Source organism: Hemiscyllium ocellatum, chromosome 36, assembly GCF_020745735.1.
Source record: "Hemiscyllium ocellatum isolate sHemOce1 chromosome 36, sHemOce1.pat.X.cur, whole genome shotgun sequence".
NCBI lineage: Eukaryota > Metazoa > Chordata > Chondrichthyes > Orectolobiformes > Hemiscylliidae > Hemiscyllium > Hemiscyllium ocellatum.
The window spans coordinates 38583194-38605588 of NC_083436.1; the positions used below are offsets into that span (position 1 = coordinate 38583194).

At 39.7% G+C, this 22395-nt stretch overlaps 1 protein-coding gene across 1 annotated transcript in view; it reads left to right on the plus strand.

Moving 5' to 3' along the window:
* Window positions 1-17168, plus strand: part of ccser1 (coiled-coil serine-rich protein 1) — a 1124107-nt gene extending 1106939 nt beyond the window's left edge. The window contains exon 10 of the mRNA XM_060851459.1: window positions 16668-17168. Coding sequence (XP_060707442.1) covers window positions 16668-17168 — 501 coding nt within the window. The remainder of the gene's footprint in view (window positions 1-16667) is intronic.
* Window positions 17169-22395: the final 5227 nt, after the last annotated feature.

Here is a 22395-nt window from a genome sequence, read left to right on the forward strand (position 1 = left end):
GAACATTGTTCCAATGTCTTAAAGCCCTGTGGCAGGAGCATTCAAGTTGAACATTTATTCCTTACACACAGAATTTGCTGATCTAAATATCTTCCTAACTTTTGAACTTTTGGATGTCTGGCTGCCTGTGTTTGCTTTTAAATCACGTTGTCAGTTTGCAAATTCTGCACCTAATCTTATTTCCCAATTGTTGCCTGACAACTTGTTTCTAATCTATTGATGAGCCTTCACAGATTTAAGTTCACCAACTCATCCCTATCATTTTACTGATTTTGTATACTGACAGTCTCTCCAGGGAACCAGACTACCCAGATAGCAACTGGTATATTGTTGTTATGGATGCTTCTTTGGAAAATATCTACTAAAAAAAAGCCCCTATCAACCATTCAGAGACATTATCACCCACCTCTAGAACAGATGGTACGTGAACCTGGGCCTCCTAGGCCAGAGATAGGGCCACTGCACTACAAAAGCCCTGGACCTTTATATTTATATTCAGATAGAAAGCTTCGTACTAATTAATTGGAAATTCTTTGCTGTGAAGAAAATCATTTTACTGCGCGCTATTCGTAGCACACCCATTGAGTTCAAGATTCCCATTTTAAAAATTAAAGAATAGACATGACATCTGATAGCTGTATGCAGACTTTGCCATTGAGTCATGTTTTGATACCAGAACTAAAATGAGGCTGAAAAAATTGGACATCTATAATAGTCATGCAGGAAAGCCCACAATGTATTATTTCAAGCATGCATACAATTCAATTCTCTTGAAATACTGTTCACTTTTTTACAGAAAGGAGAGCAGATAGTATTGTGGGAAAAATACAAAGGAACAGCTTACCATTTTTGTTTAATTCATGCTGACATTTCTCTGCTTTTAACTTTGATTATTTGTTCATTGAGAAATCTAGCGGAAAGATTACAACTTGTCATTGAAGACAACATATGGTTTAAAATTGCTCACTAATCTTTGTTTTGTTTGTTGCATGTGGCCGATAATGAGGTGACATTATTTTAAAGTGAAAGACAGAAGGTTTAAAGAGGATTTGAGGAAATAAGTTTTCACCCAGATGGTAGTGGGGGTCTGGAATGCACTGCTGGGGATAACTGAGGCAGAAACAACGTTTAAAAAGGATTAGGTTGAGCATCTTAAGCGTCATATGGCCTACCGTGGGAAAATGGGACTAGTGCAGGTAGTAATGTATTTTTGGCAGTACAAACTTGATGGGCCAAAGGGCTTCTTTTGTACTCTATGATTCTATGGCCATTCATACCACAGTGTTGTTGTCAAAACAGTAATATGGAGTGAAAACAACAAATGCCAGAGATCACTGCGGGTCAGTGTTTATTTGAAGATAGAACTATATACAAACTATGACTTTGTCAAACATATCTGATCTGTGGGAATGCTATACTTTATTCTGTCTACACAATGCATGGGATTATACATCAAATATTGGTCATCAGCTTAGGATGCATCTCACAAAGTACATGTACAGCGCAACAAAGCTGGCAGGAGGTAAATGAGTTCCCACTGGGTACTAGACTCAGGTGGCAGTTTCCAATATTTTGGATGAGGACAGGGACATCAGAATGAGAGGTTCCATGCTGAAAATACAGATGAGGAGGAATTTTCTTCTCTGAGAGACTGGTAAATCTGTGGAATTGTTTACCACAGAGAGCTATCGAGGCAAGTCATTATGAATACTCAAAGCTGAGAGAGACAGCTTTTTTAATCAGTAACAGCATTCAAGGGTTGTGGGGACAAGGCAAAAAATGCATTTTGAGGATCATCAGATCAGCCATGATCTCATTGAATGGCAGAGCAGACTTTGATCGACTGAATGGCCCATTTCTGCTCCTATTCCTTATGTTCTGAAGGTCTTCTGGATGTCAGGAAAGTTTCACCACATTTTTCTGCAAGGAATTAATTGTCATCACAGAGTCTCCAGGGATGAATATTTGGCCCAGACGTGTGCAGCCCAGTGTGAAAGTGGGAGAAGAGTCCATCTGCAATGGAGCTGATTTCGGGGTTGATGATCTAAAGGATTGGAGATAAGCTCATAATTTACAGGACATTGTCTGCTCTTGATGTAGAAGTGTCAATCTAGTATCGTAAAAGGGGTTAGGGAGCATCGATAGTCCATCAGAACCACACTGCCAGTGGATAGAACAGCTCAGACTGAAGATGTTTTTGTTTTGGTGGCACAACAGAACAGCAGAGTTGCAAAGCAAATGAAGTAGTTTGAGCTGCAAGCTTGACAAATTCTCAGCAAAGTAGCATCTGTGTAGAAAGAAAAACAGAGTTAACAGGCTGGATCATTGCTCCCAAAGCAGAGGGTGTGATTTGGGAAATCTCCAAGAGCACTGAACCTGCACAGGAGGATAAAGTTGTTCACTTTAGGGTGGGAAGGTGTTGGGTGAAGTTGGGCCCACTGCCCCATGGATATGGTTTGGAGGTGACCACCAAAGATGCTGAGTGCCAAGTGGTCTCTTTAATAGGCCCATTTGCTTCTCTCAGACTTTGCAGTGGCTTTTTAAATGTTAAATCCTGTATTTCTCACTCTTCACACCCCTCCAAACGACTCCCCATGCCTTAATCATCTTTCCACTCACCCCCCGTGCTCTGCCCCTGCCCATGGCTCCTTATAGCATCCCCCCCAAGCTAACTAATGCCTACCCACATAGCCTACCATAAATGTAACTTGTGGAAGCAACCATGCACTAATTATCATATAATAACAGCTCTTGGAGTAATGTCAACAAACAGCTGTTATAATTGCTTGAAAGCATATTTTCAGTTCTAATTGGCATGGAAAGGCTGTTTTCTATTTTGTTCTTATAGGGATGGGGATTTAAATAACTCATCACTTCAATGCCAGATTAATTTTAGATCAGACTTATGCCTTTGCTCTTACATCCTTAATGCCAACTCATCCAATATTCAGCATGGCAGACCTTGGGAGCCAGGTTGAGATGGAAAAAAATTTGTCTAGATATTTATTGTAGCCTTTGCGATATTAAACAAAAAAAAACGCACGTTAGTGAAAGTCAATTGAAAAATATAAGAGCTCCTTCAGTAGTTCATCCCTTATAAAACAGTCTTGTATTCATAAGCCTGCACCCAAGACAGTTAATCCCTTAATATTCCCTTTGAACTGTTAAGCATACTATAAACTAGCAAGGACTTGCTGACATAACTGAGGGGTCATGGAATAGAACCAAGTATTAATATGCATACAATGATAACCCGAGGGATAATGTCAAGAAACAGCTGTTGCAGTTGCCAGAACAGGTGTTTTCAATTCTCAATTACATTGGCAGACTATTTGCTCTTCACTTTTTATACCGCTATGGATTTAACCAACTTGTCAGCTTCATTCTTTTTAACAACATGACACGTGCAGGCTTTTTTTATTTAAAAGGCTGAGGATTTAAATAACTTTACACTTGATAGTTCTACAAACCTCATCGACCTTTCATGAGACTTTACTTCATCTCCATAAATTTTGTAATTCCCATACTGCAAGGTACTAGCTTTGCTACAGGGAAAATGGAGTCCATTTGAACTCAGCACTGAGTTCAAATGGCACTACTGACTTTAGATTTGTTACATGTGTAAGTCATGCTCCAACCTTCTTCCCAGTCAGACCTGTACAGCCTTCAATATTGATTTCCAAGTCTAACTGAATGGTCCACAAAATCTTTGTGACTACAAAAACTGACACCAATGTTTTGACTTTATGACCTCAGATTAGAATGATGACAGGTCATAGACCTGAAACGTTAACTCTGTTTCTGTCCCCTTGTATATTTCCTGGCCTGACCTGCTGTATATCCATTTCCAGCATTTACATATTTTGTTTTCACAATCTAGATGAATAAATTATTTTAATTTTTGACTTTCTGAATTGTTTTTAGAAGATAACTTTGGTATTGCATCCAATTCCTATAAATGTTATCAGGATGACTGAGTATTTAGATTTAAAAAGTGAGCCAATTTGAATGGTAGTGAGTACACGAGAGCCACTAATGTGTAAGTGAAAGACAGAGCAATTAGTGTTTGTGGCACTTAATTGAAAGTGTTACTGGAGGAAGTTCTCTTCCACAAGTTTCATTTTATTGGTAGGGCTGGTCTCCAGGGTGGAAAAGTCACTGGCTTGCATACCAAAGACACAGTCATCACCATAGATTAATCTCTCTCTGCTCCTCTGAAAACAGTAAACAGTAAACAGAATGAGCTGCTGCTGAAAATGATTTATATTCTATTCATGGTTACTGACCGTAACATAGTTGGAACATTGGCACTTGTGAGTTATGAGACTGTTCCACTCAATGGATGCAAATTGTGTCCTGTGAGTCTTCACTGGGTATTCTGCCTGATTTATGGAAAGACAGGAATGACATGTCACTCACTTTGTTGCAACTTGTGGATTGCTTAAAAAAATAGTGAGGACTCTAATGAGTAAATGTTTATATATCATGCAATTGCATATTATTCAGACCTTCATTGACAGTTCTGTTCCAGTGCAATGAGAAAAACTGAAATGTTGTAGGCTTATCTCAGTCTACACTACAAAGGCTAATTTCTCTCTCTTGAGTTCTGTGTGTGAAAGTAAATGCTTCACTGGAAGAAAACCATTCGTTTGTAGGTGTTGTCACTAATGAACACAATTCCTCTTTTGTTTTGGCAACAGAAACCGATAATGTAGATTCTGATATAAATTACAATGTAGCTGAGAGTAAAACGAAATGGTCACTTCAAAATAAAAAGCCTTTTTCTGGTTTGGAAGAGACTATTGATGCTGTTCCCATCATGGTAAACTCAGAAGACCTCTCAATAAGCTGGAAGATCTTTTATAATCAATTTGATTGCATTCTGCACATCTCCAACTGCATTCAGTTTGAGGTATAAATTTGCAGTGGCTCTAAGTAGTTTTTGAGTTTCAGTGTACCTATAATTGGAAAGAACTTACACCTGGTTATCTGATGCTATAACTAATAAGTGTGAAGGTTTTGGACACAGCCTTCAGTGCTCTCTCTATTATTGCTGAAAAGAGTGACAGATTGCTGATGCATTTTGCTTTGCACTCATCAGGCAAATGCAAGAATGCCAAATTTCAAAGGATCACAACAATTTATATTACAGGAGAAACGGATGTTGATTGGTTGGCACCTCAACACTGTTTGTCCCAGTGCTTTGGAGAAAGCAATGGGAAACCATAGCATCCCTAATCTTCTGGATAACTTAAATTTATAATACTTCTGCATGGATCTTTAATCTGGTCTTACAGGTGTCCACAAAAGTTCTTTGAGTTTCCTTGCACCATTTTTAACATGTCATTTCCACTGGTTTGCCATCCAATCCAAGAACTGACAGTCTTGGATTTTTTTTGCCATTGTTAGTTTAGTGGTAGTGCTACTATGGTGTCCTGGTCTACAGATTGGATTGATGTCTGAGTTTCTGATATCTGTTAGTGGGACCAGTGGGAATGGAAGTATCTCGATCTCAAAATAGCAATTTTTTCCTTTTAAAATTAATTAGAAGCACATCAGTCCTTGTTCATGTTTGCCTAAGATATTGTTTTGTTAGTTACTGGACACTTGGAATGACCATTTGAGTTCATATTCTGAGTTGCTTCATGTGGTGCAGATTGCCCTGGAGAACCATCTAAAAGGCATTTGGTATCCCCTGGTCAAGGGATTTTTATCCGGTTGGCATTTGGATTTATATGACCTTTTATGCCCAGTGAGGTAAATGTGTTTTTACCCCAGTAGCGTTATTACTGGTAATGTAATTTCCAGTGAGAGTCTTGTAATGTGACAAGGTTGGAGAAAAAAAGGGCAGATGACAAAGAGATATAAAGAATACAAAGTAGTCAGAAAGGTCAGTCAGCATAATAGAGCTTCTTTTCCACCTGAGATAGATTGTGGCAATCAATTGATGCTGGTGGAACGTGTTGCATCACAAGCCAGCATTACTAGAAAGATTGTCATTAGCCATATGTAGATTTCAGTTTTGTTTTATTCAATGTGGGCATCTGTGGCTAATCCAGCACACACCTGCCCATCCTGATTGCAAGGGGAGATGTTTAAGAATCAACCACACTGCTGCGAATCTAGAGACACATAGGTCAGATTTCCTTCTGTCAAGGACATTAGTGAACCAAATAGTTTTTTTTTATGAAATCAACGATGGTCACTCAGTTATCATTAGGCTAGCTTTTAATTCCAGCTTCTTATTGAATTCACCATCTGTCATGGTGGGAGTTTAGTCTGTTTTCCAAGAATGTTCTCCTGGAGTTGAGTTTTAGTTGCAGGGTGTCTGTTAGAAGGGCATTTGCCTCCACCAGATAGTGCAGGACCAGCATAGACAACGATTCTGGCAGTATGTTGTGCTCTCAAATAAAAAAAAACACTTTGATCAGATTTTTGTTACTCAGTTGTTAAGATGAGACCTTAAATTTTTTCTGGCTCTGTAAATGTGTTTCAGTTTAAAGAACCACAGTAGATCCAGTTATTGCTCCAAAGGGTTGCAAATCTGACACAACAATACTAGAGGCATATTCAAGGTGGTCGTAAGGATGAACAGGTGCCAATGCAGGGTGGTTAAAGGTCAAGGTTTGATGGGAATTAGAACATTGAACAGTACAGCACAGTACAAGCCCTTCGGCCCACAATGTCGTGCTGAGCATTTATCTTAATCCAAGATCAACCTACCCTACACACCACTCGATTTACTGCTGTCCATGTCCTTGTCCAGCAGTCACTTAAGTGTCCCTAATACCTCAAACTCTACTACCACTGCTGGCAGTCCATTCCATGCACCCACCACTCTCTGCGTAAAGAACCTACTTCTGACATCTCCCCTATACCTTCCTCCAGTCACCTTAAAATTATTATCCCTCGTGACAGCCATTTCTGCCCTGGGGAAAAGTGTGTGACAATCTGTGCCTCACATTACATTGATTTGGAGACAACCACCTGATGAAGGAACGGTGCTCTGAAAGCTAGTGCTTCCAATTAAACCTGTTGGACTATAACCTGATGTTGTGTGCTTTTTAACTTTGTACACCCCAGTCCAACACCGGCATCTCCAAACCATGTCTACTACAGACTCCACAAACTGCCGGCTTAAAGTGGAGAGGATCTCCAAGAAGATCACACATATCGAAATGACAACCACCTGATGAAGGAGCTGCGCTCTGAAAGCTAGTGCTTCCAATTAAACCTGTTGGACTATAACCTGGTGTTGTGTGATTTTCACATTACCTTGCATTCATCCCTGTTGTTTTGACACTGTTTGACCCTTACCTGTCATTCTTCATTTCTTGTCACTATTCACTCCACCCTCTCACCCCTCCTCATCCTCCTCCATGAGACCTCATGCCTCTTTTATGTCAGCTCATTATCCTTACCAATACCACCTCATGCCCCCATTGCACTCATTTCCACTCATTCTCTATTCACCTCAGTGGCCACTGGGGGCATGTAAGAGTGAACAGAAATAAGCGTATAATAATCTAATAGAGCTGTCATTGATATGCAATATCCAATTCAAAGCCTTTAAGTCATCTCAAGTGGTTAATCTCTTATGAAAACAAACAACTTTGTATTTAGACTCCATGTCAACGATAGCAAATCCTTTAATAGCATCACCAAACTGAATAGAACTGCAAAACCCAGAAACACCCTCTGAGATGAATGAAGCTTTTCAAACTCAGCTGAGCATTCATAATGATATAATACTTGCCCAAGAAGAAATGTTAACAAATGTCAATTGGAACTGCATGATCAAATGTTCATGATATTTTCTAACTTACACCCCAGATAACTGTCAATAACAGTAGTCCTGAAGGATTGTTGTTTTGATCTCTCACTGACAGCTTAAGCCTTATTTATTTCCCAAGTTAAAGGGCTGGGGACTTAAGAGACTTTCAACTTGAATCAATCTTAGTAGTCTTTGAAGAACATTCAAGGCTTTTCCATAATTAACGCTATGGGTTAAGGCTGTTATAACAACCGATGTGTGGTCTATTTGAAGTTCAAATAGTTTTGCTGCATTTGGGTTTGCTGTCTGATGGAGTGCAATCCACCACCTTAACTCCAACAACAAAAATAGAACCAGTCAGAAATAGTGAGGGGAAGATTTTCCATCCTAAGATCCCACATACTATTTTTAAAGGTCTTCAGGTCCATCTTGACTTGTAATAATCCAGCTGTTCTTATTTAGTCTGTTAAAAGTAAAAATTACAGGCAAAAATTTGAATATAAATTTAAGAACAGTAAACAAATAATTTACTGCAGCAATTCAAAATTATCTTTACACTGCAATAATGCTAGAGAATAATGTTGCAATTATCTTTCAAAGATGAGTGTTTTTCATGTCAAGAGGATACTTTGAAAATGCTTAATGATTGTAAGAACTTGATCCAAAATGGAGATTTGGTGTTCTACAGTGACATTAAATGAGATGCAGCTGGAAACTTAGCTGCCATTGAGAAAAATAGAGGACAAGAAGGGTGGAGGTTTCCTTGTTTTGAATGGAGGGAACAAGTGCCATGGATACTCCTGTAGAAAATTGACAAGAAACTGTCTAACCTTATTGAATCTGGAGGCATTTCTTGCCTGCTCACTTCTGACCTAGATACTACTAGAAGTGTAAAGGATCACCCACTAACTGCAGGTGTCACCCAATTTCATAAAATGTAATTTAATATGATGGCTAAGGTTAAAGACAGATAGAAATTGCATTTATAAAATGGCTTTATATACTACAGTATATATAATTCACTACAGTGCTTTACAGATAATGGAATGATTTTAATGTGGAGCTGCCTCTGTAATGTTGTGAACCAAGCAACCAATTTGAACTACAGAGAAAATCATAGAAAAGTTACAGCATGGCCAGATGCCAGTCAGCCCATTGTCTCTGTGCCAGCTGAATAAGCTAGTTGCCCATTCTAATCCCACTTCCCAGCATCTGCACTATACCCTTGAAGGTTGAGGGTAAGTTGAAGGTCTCTGTCTCTAGCACCAAGACTGGCAGAAAAGCCCACAATAACTAGATATCTGACCAAAAACTTCACTTTAGAGCATAAGAATCAAGTGAGGGTATTGTCCAGAAGATTATTCTTTGCTGCAAGATATTTTACTTGAAAAGGCCTCAGCTTGGATAATAGAAGCCCAATGCAGGCAGGAGGTTTTTATGCTTATGCACTTCACAACCCTTAGGACTCAACATTGAGTTCAACACCTTCAGACCATGACTTCTGACCATAGTTTTGTTCAAAATGTTGCTCAGGGAAGTTCTCAGCTTCACGATGTTGCTACCAGGATTTTCACAACCTAGTCATGCTTGAACACTTGCCCTCTGCACTCAACCATTCAGTTGTGTACCACAAAACTGCCTGCTGTTCACAACTGTTTCAACTGATTGGCGTTTCACCTAAAGAGTCACCTCTTCCCATCACTGCATACAAATCTTTCAAGACAATTAAGGTTTTGAGAAAAACAAATCTGCCCTTTAGACATGGCCTTTTAGTTTATGATCCAGTCAATAAGAATTAAACACCATTGTATCAGCAGCATACTATGTTATCATTTCTCCCTCAAATTGTAATTTATTTCTTTGGATTGTTGGTTCACAGTTAGTTCTGTTGTGAAGTCTGCATTCATAATTGGCAATGTATTATGCTCTATGTTCTACAGGGGTTTTTGATAATTTGATGCTTGAACTACAGCTTTTCAATATTGTTCACTAAACCAACGCACAAGCCATTAAATAAACAGCATAATGGATTTATATAGCCCTAGATAATCCATCTCATTCCATGACTAATCTAAACATATTATTTTTATTTAAAAGAAGAACTGCAACTGAAATCTTTCGCAGGGCTACTTGTATTCTGCCAGTATAAATGCACTTGAAATACAATGAGGATTCCTTTGAAACTTAAGACAATATAACTCTTCAAGTTGTATTAGGAATTCTAAAGAAGAGTCATATTGAATTCAAAACATTAAATTTGATTTTCTATTTCTCCAGTATCTCCTGTCTTCATTGTATAACCCTTTAAAGTTATCATTTTCTCAATGCCTTTTTTCTATGCAGCAATGTTACTACAAGAGAAAACACGGAATTAGGTCAAGGAATAGCTGACTGGTAGGGCGAGTGGGTTTGGAGTTCTCTCTAGAGAAATGTCCATTTGAGCTGTGTATCCTTTTGATCGAGTGAGCTCATCTCAAACACCTTCTCAGTTACATTGCAGAGTGGGTGCAGAGGACTACTGTATAAAGTTTTGGCTGAGAGATAAAGCTTGAAGATACAAGGAAGAATGGTGAATGATTGTTGATGTGTAATTTGTACATGCCCTGGTGTCTGTACTTATCCATGCAATGTACTCACTGACCTAAGTTTCACACTCATCTGGTAACTTAACCAGATGGTAGACGTTCAGTCATTTACGGTTCTGAGGCAGTAGCTTGGGTGTTTAAACTCTGCTGCACAAACTCAAACTCTTGGGGCTGGTCTCTCAGCGATGGGCTTACAGGCAAGCAGGCTGGAAAATGCCTTTCATGCTGCATCCATCATCTACCTCTGTGCAGCTGACCCCACCTCAATGTTACCAATGGCAAGATTAACATTGGTTTACTGATCCATCCTTGAGCCTATTGAAACTCCTATGTGGCTAGTTAATCCTCCCTTTAATGTTCTTATCTTGCCACAACTGGGATTTAACCAATAGCAAGATAAATGATGCCAAAACATATCCAACCCGGCATCTTTCACTGTGAGAGTCTTTGGTCAATGAGATGGTAGAGATATTTCATTCATGGCGTCATAAGAAGCCCCGAAAGTTTTCCACCCCCTCACTTGGGACTTCTAGGCCTGACCCTCTGAACTGCCCTTCAAGCTCTCCTCACTCCTCCCAAAACTAAGCTTTATTTCCAGCTCCATGGCTCCTCAAAGTTGGAGATTCCATGTAGTCGCAGCGGGAGTTAACACTCTTTATGGCATTACTTGGACCAGACAGATCGTGAAGATTTCATTGCCCAACACCTCTCAAAGGTGGAACAATCTCTGCTGCTGGGGCTGAAAACCTAAGGTCATGCCAATAATTGGCCTGAATGCCATTCACTGTCCGCGGGGCAAGCCCCTGGATTAGGCCCTGCCTGTTTTTGCTTGAGGGTAGTGGATAGAGACCCTGGACTACCAAACATTTCTGCCAATAAACTAGGGTGACATCCAGGGTGAGGTAATGCTTCCCTGTTGTAGATGCCATCTTTCAGAAGGAATGCTAGAAAATGGTGCTGTTTCCCCCTCTCAAGTGGGAGTAAAAGATTCAGTTGGACTATCTTGAAGAAGAGCAGAGGAATCTTACCAGATGTCTTGGTCAGCATTTAAATCTCTCATCTTTCCACCTACTCCATCGCATAACTGAGGAGCTGTGTTTGAGATATCATAAGATTCCTCAATTTTCTTTAATAACATCTAATAGCAACTCTCCTCCAGAGTATTCAGCTATTTCTTAAATTATTCCAAGTTTTCTTTGCTCTCTCATTCAGTCCAGTAATATGTCCAGCAATTTTAGTTACAACTAACAGGAAGTGTGGTCAGATAATCAGCGATTTCAGAGTTAGCTTTAGTTAAATTCAAATTCTCACTGCTCTTTTAATGACATTACAGTAACAAAAGCACCTTTGAGGTGCTCATCCATAATCCTTTAACAGTTAAAGTAACTTAAATATCATCTCAATCTGGAGAAAATTTGGGTTGAGTGCAGTGGGAAGTGAATATTCTATCATACATATAGTATTGCCATTCTGCTGGGGAAAAATAGATGGACCAAAAGGGTGTTTTCCTGTCCATAATTTCTTATATGTGAGTACAACCTGTGAACTGAGGAAATAACAAGCCAAAACTGGTGATTTTTCACTATCTAAAAGCAGAATAATAGACCTGCACAATTTTGCAATCCTGTTATACTGTAAATTGATTAATTTTAGGATAGGTAATTACAAGACGTTTTATTTGAAAATTTTGGCATACATTAATCCTTCAAAATATCAATTCATTAATGAATGATGAAAAGCTTGAGAAGTCAATGAATTAACAAACTTGCTCAGAGAATGTTCATCTCCCACCTCTTTGCAAGGTAGAAGGTATTTCAAGCGATTAATATTGAATACCAGTTTTGAAGTAGTGAGCAGGCAACTTTGGAGGCCCTTACAGTATAGGAGGGAATTTGGCAAATTGTAAAATGAGTGAGGAATTTGAGAGATATGTAGAGAGGAACAGTGATCCACAGTTTGGTAAAGTTTGTGAAGCCCTATCAAAGGTGCCTGTGCCAAACTGATTGACACAGTTGTTGATTTTTTTTTGAAAAGGGAATGTTTCTTATTTTGAGACCTTCGTGTTATGCTGGGTTAGTTTTTGTGCTAGCAGTTAGTACAAACACCTCTCAAGGGACAGTTTGTTCTTCACTGTGGATGACATTTATCAAGACTGGCAATCCTGTGGGCTCATCGAGAAATAAACTTTACTTAATTGGTTGTAAACTTCATAAATGTGAACAGATTGTAGTAACCTCTATTCTTCCTAAATATACGAAACTGGCAGTAATAAATTGAAGGTCTGCATTAACCAATAACCCAGAATAATCAGGGCACAATGCCCACGGATATAAAAATTCAGTTAATTGTTAATACAGCAAAGCCTATTAAAATGACCAGAGAGATGCTATAATCTCTATATTGGAAGAACAAATGGCTGTCTGTAAAGGTTCCTGATGACCAGAATTATTTTTAGTTCTCATTTTTCAGAAAGCAGCACTAATTTGCAGTGCATTAGACAATATTTAAATACTAATATTAGATTAACTAGACATGCAGTGTGATTATGGGATTAATATTTCTTCTGTTTACCTTTTGTATTGTCATGCAGTCACAATGATTTGTGCTTTTGTTATGTACTGACCATTACTTCTCTCTTCTAGTTTGGCTTCAAAATTTGTATTGTGACATGACTTTTGCATAATGCATGTGACTGCTTGAGGGGAAATTACGAGTTCTCCTTCTTATGTAACTCTGACAGATGTATTTTACTTTCCTGAGCACCTAAAAGTTTCACATTTGACTCAGAATGAAATGCTGCTGGGATAGAACTGTCCAGCTGGAGTGTTGTCATCAGTCAGTTGTTAGAACCATTTAGAGGGCTGCATTGGAAAAGACTATGCTAATTTGTTTGCAAACACACAATTTTGAGTTGCATCACTGGAGATCGTGGAGGCATGATGGTTCAAAAGGAGGGCTTTGGTCTATCCAACCCATGTTGGCTCCCCATAGAGCAGTACCATCAGATCTGGCATTGTGTGTTTCAACTGAAACAATGATGGCAATCATTTTACTATGTGAAATATTGTATACAATTGCATGGAAGCATAAACATCCTTGACTCCCTTTCCAGCACAGCCCCCCCACCTCCTTTCCAGCTACCAACTGGATTCATCCCTCCCAGGTCATACCCACCACCTGTGTTTACCTATCACTACCTGACCATTCCGCCCCTCTCTCCAACCAAAATCCTCCCCCGCCACCTTTATCTGCAGCTCCTCCTACTCCCAACTCTATTCTTGAAGAAGGGTTATACCCAAAACATTGGCTTCTCCTCCTCCTGACGCTGTTCGGCCTGCTCTGTTATTCTAGCCTCCTGCTTGTCTTTAACCAAAGAGTCTGGCAAAAAAATTAGAAGTGAGATTAACACAGAGGGAAAATTGCAGGCAGAGATTTGGAGAGATGGACTTTGAATTTTCCAGTTTACTTAAATTATGTTGTCTCACAACTTTGTAAGTGACGTGGTGGGTGAGGTTACATCAAACTGTAAAAAAGAATATTATGTGGGAAAAATTTCAAAGTATTTTTAAATTATAGACCAGTTAGCCTAATCTCAGATGTTGGTAAAATTTTGGAGTCCATGATTAAGGATGAGATTGTGGAGTCCTTGGAAGTATTTGGTAAAATAATGCTGAGGCAGTATAGTTTTGTCACAGGGAGGTCATGCCTGACAAATCTGTTTGAATTCTTTGAGGAAGTAACAAGCAACTTAGACAAAGGAGAGCCAGTGGATGTGATCTATTTAGATTTCCAAAAGGCATTTGACAAGGTGTCACACAGGAGGCTGCTAAATAAGATAAGAGCCCATGGTGTTAGGCTCAGACATGGATCAAGACTTGGCAGAAGGCAGAGAGTTGAGATAAAAGGGTCTTTTTTCAGGACAGCAGACAGTGACTACTGGAGTTCTGCAGGGGTCCATATTATATATCTTACCTTATCAATCTGGATGAAGGAACTGAGGGCATTGTTGCTATGATGGAGTTTAGAAGGATGAATGGGGGTTCAGATTGAAACTGACAGAATACTGAGAAGCCTGGATGGAGTGGAGTAGAGAGTAGAGTGGAGTAGAGAGACTAAAACTCAAGGACACAATCTCAAAGTGAAGGGACAACCCTTTAGAACTGAGATAAGGAGAAATGTCTTCAGCTAGGGGTTGGTGAATCTGCGAGACTCATTGCTGTGGAAGAATGTGGAAGCCAAAACCATTGAGTGCGTTTAAGATAGAGATAGATAGGTTCTTGATTAGCAAGGGGATCAAGGGTTAAGGGGAGAATTCAGGAGAATGAGGTTGAGAAATATGTCAGCCGTGATTGAATGGGGAGCTGATTCACTAGGCTGAATGGCCTAATTCTGTTCCTATATGTATGGTCTTATGGTCTTTACCTTCTCTATCAATGACAGATATACAGTGCTTCTTCCTTTCCATAGTATGTCTAACCCTCAGTTTTGTGAAACATTACAATGCTATCATTCTTCCATTGTGTAAACCTGCCACTTTAGTTGAAGCTGGTCCTAGTTGCCAAGGCTTCTGTATTTTAAAAGGACTCCGCAAAATGTCTGATTCTCAATGTCAGTGTTGGTGCAAAACCGCAGTATGTAAAAACATAAATCGGAGTTGGGCTATTTGACCCCTTGAGCCTGCATCACCATTCAGGAAGATCATGGTTGGTCTGATTATGGCTGTAGCTCCATTTACCTGTGCATTCCCTCCTTCCCCCGAGAAGCACTCTTTGATATGTGAAAGGTAGCTGTTATTCACCAAGTTGGATTTGCTACAATCAATTTCAGGAGAAGTAGCTAGAAGCTACTCTTTCTGCTTGTTTTAACTTGACAAGTTGTGCAGCAATGTCCAAATGTTTAATGCTTTAATAGGTCTTACTATTTAAAAATTCATTCACAGGATGTGGGTGTCTCTAGCTATGCCAGCATTTATTCCCCATCTCTAATTACCCAAAGAGCAGTTGAGAGTTAACCACATTGCTGCAGGTCTGGAGTCACATGTAGACCAGACCAGGGTAAGCCAGACAGATTTCTTTCCCTAACAGATGTTAGTGAATCAGATGGGTTTTTCCAAGTCAATAATGGTTTCACGGTCATCATTAGACCCTTAATTCCAGATTTTTTATTGAATTCAAATTCCACTCACTCAGTTTGAATGAACAAAGTTGTTTGAGGTTGTTCAGATTCACATTAATGTCTTCTGTCAGTACAGTTCAGTCGATTGAAATATATTATTTAAACATGAATGGTAGATGGGGCAAATTGGCTGGGGAGCATTGTGGATTTCAGTTGGCTTAATAGGATCATTGAAGTATTAGTAATGACCAAGCACTCATTTGTTCACTAGTTTGCATAATTTGTATGATACAGCCCAATGGAAAGTGATTCAGAACATTGTGCTCATCCATACTCTTGGTGAAGTGGCCCATTTATGTAGCAGTAGGGTTTCACAAGCAGGCACACAGACTGGTAACATTCTTAATCTAGGACAGTGCAGCACCTCTTCAGGCTAACACTAAAGTCAGCCTGAAACTTGCCCTATGGAGCAGGTACTGAATGCACAGAGACCAGAGAGCTACCAACTGAGCAAGTGTTACCATATTGAATTGACTAAGACACTAACAGTTAAAATAGTTTGTGCAAGACATGTCTGCTGCACAAATCCAACATGCCCACTCTTTCTCATTCTATAATGGATCCTGATTTGGTCAAATTATTTTGCCAACAAGTAACAAAGACACATTGGTGAGAATGGGGTACTACCCTTTGGAAGGGCTATTAATTTTAAATTCATTTGTGGGACATAGACTTTGATGGTTGCCCAGCATTTAATGCCTGTCCCTAGTTGCCCTTGAACTGAGTGTTTTGCTAAGCCATTTCAAAGGCAGTTGACAGTCAACCACATTGCTGAGGTCTGGAGTCACATCTTGGGCAGATCAAGCAGATTTCCTTCACTAAAGGACATTCGTGAGCCATGTGCATTTTTCCTAACAATTAGCAATGATTTCATGGCTATCTGTAAATTCTTAACGCCAGACTTCTTTTTCAGATTCACATTCCACCATCTGCCATGATGCAATTCGAACACATGTCCCAGAACATTAGCTGAGCTTCTGGATTAATAGTCTAGCGATAATAGCACTCGACCTTTGCCTCCGCTATGTGTTAAAGTACATTTCATGTCGCTTCCAACATTGCTCTGAAATCCTATCTGATGTTCTGTTTTCCGTCATTGATTTGTTTCTCTCTTTCTGTTTTTCTTGCCTCAGCCTACATGTCTAAACAGAACTGTGAGCCAAACGCTCAGCACAAGGGACAGAAGATTAGTACCTATTCCCACCGAGGACCCGTGTAAATATTCATCGCCCAGCCAAGCAGCTGCTCATGATGGTAAAACCTGTCAAGTTTCAAATGTATATGTTGGGCGCTATCAGAAGGCACAAGAAGTTGGACGAGGAGCCCAGTGTAAAAATGGCGTGGTTGAGGCCTCTTCCGTGGAACTGGCAGAAAACATTCAGAGTAATGGAGCTTGCAGTGGTTCCACACAGAGTAAAATCAAGACCACGGTCAATGCGGGAGAAGTCTTGGAACTGATGAATGGCCGGAAGGATCAAGTTACTGTGCCCAGGCAGCAATCTGTATTTGTAGGCCGGCTTGGACAGCCCCCTCGTGGACCACTGTCCTTGCACATGTATAGCCGAAAGAATGTTTTCCTCCAACACAGTTTGTACACCTCTGACTTGCAGGCTTTGGGGCAGAAAGATGGCTAAGTTGTTCCCTAAGCCCTTGACAGAGATACGAAATGTGTAGCTGCTTTTGTCCTGGCAGAAAGCTACCCAGGTACTGAAGGGTAATCCCTTCCGAAACTCACCAAGCCTTTTGACACCGCTGCCTCCTACATCTTCCAAGACTTCGTTGGCCTCTCTGGTTTCTCATAGCTGATCCTATCCAAAAAAGTAAAAGATGATAAAGCCATTTTCCACACGAACCTTAATCTAAACTGTACCAAGGTGATGGTCAATACCTTTCACTGGGGAAAGGGAGGGGATGAGGGACTAACTGAATAGTTCTTTCAAAGAGCTAACACATGTGTGATGGCCCAAATGGCCTCCTTCTATGCTATATGATACAAATTGAACTTATGAGTAAATGGTCCCATCATTTGATGAACAAGAGTCAACATGGTATTATATAGTGCTCCTAAGCAGTTCCTTCCTGTACCAGTTGTTTAAAAAAAGGGGGAAAAAATGTTTTAATGGATAAAATGCATTTGTATGTGGAAACTATTTACTTTTAGATGAAGCAAGCATGTTAAAAATTAACTGCATTTTCTGAACATTTAGACTTTTCTCAAAATGGCATGCTTTGGTGATGAGAAACCTCAACCTATTTTATTACTAATTCCATTGACTCACGCTGACAAGGCAAGAAAATAATGTGTAAGGTGCTGTCTTTTGTAGTTGGTGAATGGAAGAGTTGTTCGTAACTGCAAATGTGCCAGTTTCAAAAGACAGAGGGCCATTTAAAAGAGAAGGAATCCCTCCAGTTAAAGCCATTTCTCCAAAGCCTCGTGTTATATTTTTCTAAAAGTGACTTTGACTGCAACAAAGTAAAAAAAGCTAGTTTCTATCTTTAACAGGAGGCTGGAAATATGTACAAGATCCTTATTTTCCCCTCCCCTCTGACTCATCAAACTAAATTTTGTCAAAAATTAGCTAATTTTAAGATATCGGTCTCAATTTTATCTTCCCAAACTGTCCATTTCAAAATGCTTGGTTAAAACAGTATATTTCAAAATGTTTATCTCCATGTCCACACCAATCTTATATATTCTTAGCACTGCATAATATCCACTGATAGTGGAATTGTTTCAATTTAATGAAGATTTCCCAGGCCCTGCAATACTATGGTGTCTCCATAATCAGTTAACAGGACACAGTGGTGCTTTGCTATTTTTGGAAAGAGTTGGCTGGAGGTACTTTTGGACCATAGGTTGAGGATTATCCCTTGAATGAAGTAAGGGTGTTAGCGTCCCTGTATTTCTAGCAAGTAAAGTTTACTTGTCTGGTTTTCATTGACCGAAAACCTGGTTTAGTGTTCTCCCAACCACCTACTTCCCACATCCAAATATCCCTGTCCCAAGCCACACTTAATCTCACCCGATCCCACTTATTCCAATTTATCCATTCATATGCCTGAATTATATAATTGCACCTCCATTTTCCATATCCCAATTTTGTCATCATTTTGCCAGCTACTGTTTACAATCTGAGTTATATTTCAGGAAGGAAACAATATTATATCGGTTAATCAAATATTATGGTTCCCAAACATTTTTTTCTTGAAATATCCCTTTTCAAATGTATTATTGATTTGTCACCTCTTCCAAGTCAGTCTGTAACACACATCAGTTTGACCATGTCTTTGTTCATCTGCAATAATGCTTCTTTGTGTGTGGCTCAGTGTTTTATAACACTCCTGTAAATCACCTTGGGAACATTTTGTTATGATAAAGGTGCAATATAATGCACAATTCTTGTACAAGTGAAAATCCAAAAGATCCTTAGACAGCACCTTACAAACCATTGACCACTTCCATCTAGAAGGACAAGGGCAGCAGGGACATTGGTATGCCACCTGTTGTAAGTTCTCCCCCAAGCCATTCACCATCCTGTTTAGAAATATATTGGTGTCCCTTCCCTATTGCTGGGGCAAAGTCTTGGAATTCCCTCCCTAAGGCCATTGTGGGTCAACCCACAGCATGTGGACTGCAGCAGTTTAAGAAGGCAGTCTCACTACCACCTTCTCAAGAGAAATCAGGGACAGGCAATAAAATACTGGCCTGCCAGAAATATTCACACCCCATGAGTGAAAAACAATTACGTTAGTCTCCATCCAAGTAAATAGTTTCTAATCTATTTCATATCATTTCTCCCTCAATCATTTATCCAACCTAATCTTGAATATTAATGTAAAGGTCAAATTGCACCTTCTGTGTTGATAATGTAGACAACAGCAAGTTGGCTTCACTGAATATATCCTATCTAATTTTCCTTAGCTGGACATTTTTCTCCCACTACCAAATTTGAAAATAGATCCTACATTTTTGCTTCAACTATCAATGCTGGAAATTCCCTTTGCACCTTCACGGTGTTAGTGTCAAGAATTTCTCTTGCTGTCTGCTCTTTTCATTCATCTTGAACCTATGACTTCCTCACTTTTCATTCATCGTGAACCTGTGACTTCCTCACTCTCCCCTCCCCAAAAGCTAGAAATGTTTTGTATCTGTCTGTAAGTCTCACCCGCTTATCATATTAAAATATGTTCATACCATACTTTAAACTAAAGAACTAAAGAAAAAAAAATTTCCCAATTTTCCAAATACCAAGATGCTTTCTGGTTAAATTGTTTGACATCCAACATCTTTCCTGTATATGAAACCTATGATGCACACATTCACTGAAATCTTATTAATGCTTTATGCAACTCATTGATACCTATTGCCCTTTATACTGTATTCCTACCTTTGACAAAACCTTGAAGAATTCTGTTAACCTTCCCTGTTGCCTTGTCAACTCGGAGGCACTGTTTTTCAATTCCTTTTGTTTTCTGACTAGTTAATTATGCTTTTATTTTGGACAATGAGCATTAGTGGTCCCAGAATTACAATTAATCTTTTCTGACCACTGAAAAAAATGCCCTTAACTCCTCAGCCCCTGCTCGATGCTGGTTCAACATAAATATCCCTTTCACATGCAGCTTGGTGGCAGACTTGGAATCGATAACCCCAGGGTAGCGACTTTGACTAGGCTGTTTCTGACACTGTTAGACCCTCACTCCCACCCCACCCCCACAATCCTCTGCTCGAGTATTACCTCCATGCCATCTCATTCACTCCAAGCTATTTTACAGACCCTCTCGGACCAACACCAAGCCCCCTGATGTTCCCCGTGTCACCTCCCATATCTAATCAACCAGTATTCACCGTGAGCAGACCTTAGGAACCAAATGGAGATAAAAAGCATTTGCACTTCCAGCATGAGAGCATTAATTCATTTTCACTTGATACAGAAACAATTCTTGTCTATGAAACATATTCAAAAATATTAAAACCTATCAAGTAACCTATCCAAACAAACTTATAATTAGTAACTACATCAGAGGCTGCTAATACTTTAAAATTCCATCAAAATTAGAACTCAGCTCCCTGTCTCCCACTAGGTTAAGTGCTTTGGAATGTTTGAATTGCAGCCAAACTTTCATAACAACTTCAACTGTTATCATGACCCTTGGCAATGTCAACAATACTTTCTATTGAAACATGTTTTTTTTTCCGAAGCTACACCAGATAGCCGACTAATCAATACATCCTGGCAACCAGTGATTTTGTTTCCACTCTAATTGACAGCTGCAGCCTTTTATTTTCTTATTTAGAGGATTAAGAGTTGAAATAACTTCAGTTCAAGACATTTAATACATCTCCATTTTTCAAGAGCATTTAGGTCTACTCCATGAATCTGTGATCCCCACACTGCAGGTTTAGATCTTTAGATCAGCAAACATGTGGTCTGTTTGAACTCAGCAGTAATTTCCAAGTTTGGATTTCCCTTTTTTATTATTCATGCCCCAGTCATTCTCCTCCTAGCAAAAAATGAGCACTGTCAGAAGTGGGCTGAAAATGTGTTGCTGGAAAAGTGCAGCAGGTCAGGCAACATCCAAGGAGCAGGAGAGTCGGCGTTTCGGGCATGAGCCCTTCCTCAGCCCTTGGATGCTGTCTGACCTGCTGCGCTTTTCCAGCAACACATTTTCAGCTCTGATCTCCAGCATCTGCAGTCCTCACTTTCTCCTCTGTCGGAAATGGTCAAGGAACACCCATGTTTGGGTTCGGCTGCCAATTTTCAATGCCACTGAACTTGACCCAAATCCTTTTAAATCTGCTGCATCATCTCTATTCCCTACCTTAATTTTTAATCCAGTTTTTCCTCCATAATCACTTGTGTGGTATTTCGGAAAAATTGTCCTCCAAAATTACCCCACTAGCAAGTTCTTGCCAGCATTGTTGCTTCAAGAACTTTGCCACTCATTGTGCATTTCATTTTCTTCAATCCAGTCTTATGATTTCAAACTTCTTTTTTCACTTCCATCTACATTGTGTGAAATGACCGGGACTGTCCCACTATCTTTAGATTATTTTACATTGGTTAGGATTGTTGACACTTGACAAAATTTGGTTTGAACTGTGAAATTCTCCGAGTTATCTAAAAAGATTGAAATCAATAGTGGCCCCAAAAGGTAACCCCCGTGGAGACTCAACTTGCAACTTTCCTCTTCTCAGACATGTTCCCAATCACCACGACCTTTGCTTTTGACTTTCCAGTACAAACTAATCCACCACACCATTTTCCCATCCATTTTCCACTGACGTTCACTGTTGATGTAAGTTTGTTATGTGAGATTGTGTGTAATGCATGGGTGAGTTAGCTCAGTTGGATTGATGGCTGATTTGTGTTGCTCAGTAAAGCCAGCAACAGGGGCTCAATTCCAACATGAGCTAAGGTCACCATGAAGACTCTGTGTTCTTGATCCTTGCCCCTCACCTGAGGCATGGAGTATTCCTCATTATCTAAAAGGAGAGAGCTGCTTATGGCCCTCTGGGACTACAGTGACTTTCAGATAGCCTCATCTTTCTCTTCCCTCACCTTTTCCAGATCTTTCATCTCAAAAATATGACATGCCCTTTTTGAAGCTGCTTGGGCTATCAGAGTCAATCGGGCTGTACAGCACGGAAACAGACCCTTTGGTCCAATATTGTCCATACTGACCAAATATCCTAAATTAACCTAGTCCTAGCATTTGGCCCATACCTCTCTTAACCCTTCCTATTCACTTTTTAAATGTTGTAATTGTACCACCTTCCACCATTTCCTCTGGCAGCTTATGCCATCCAAACACCACCCTCTGAGTGAAAAGGTTGTCGCTTAGGTCCTTTTAAATCTT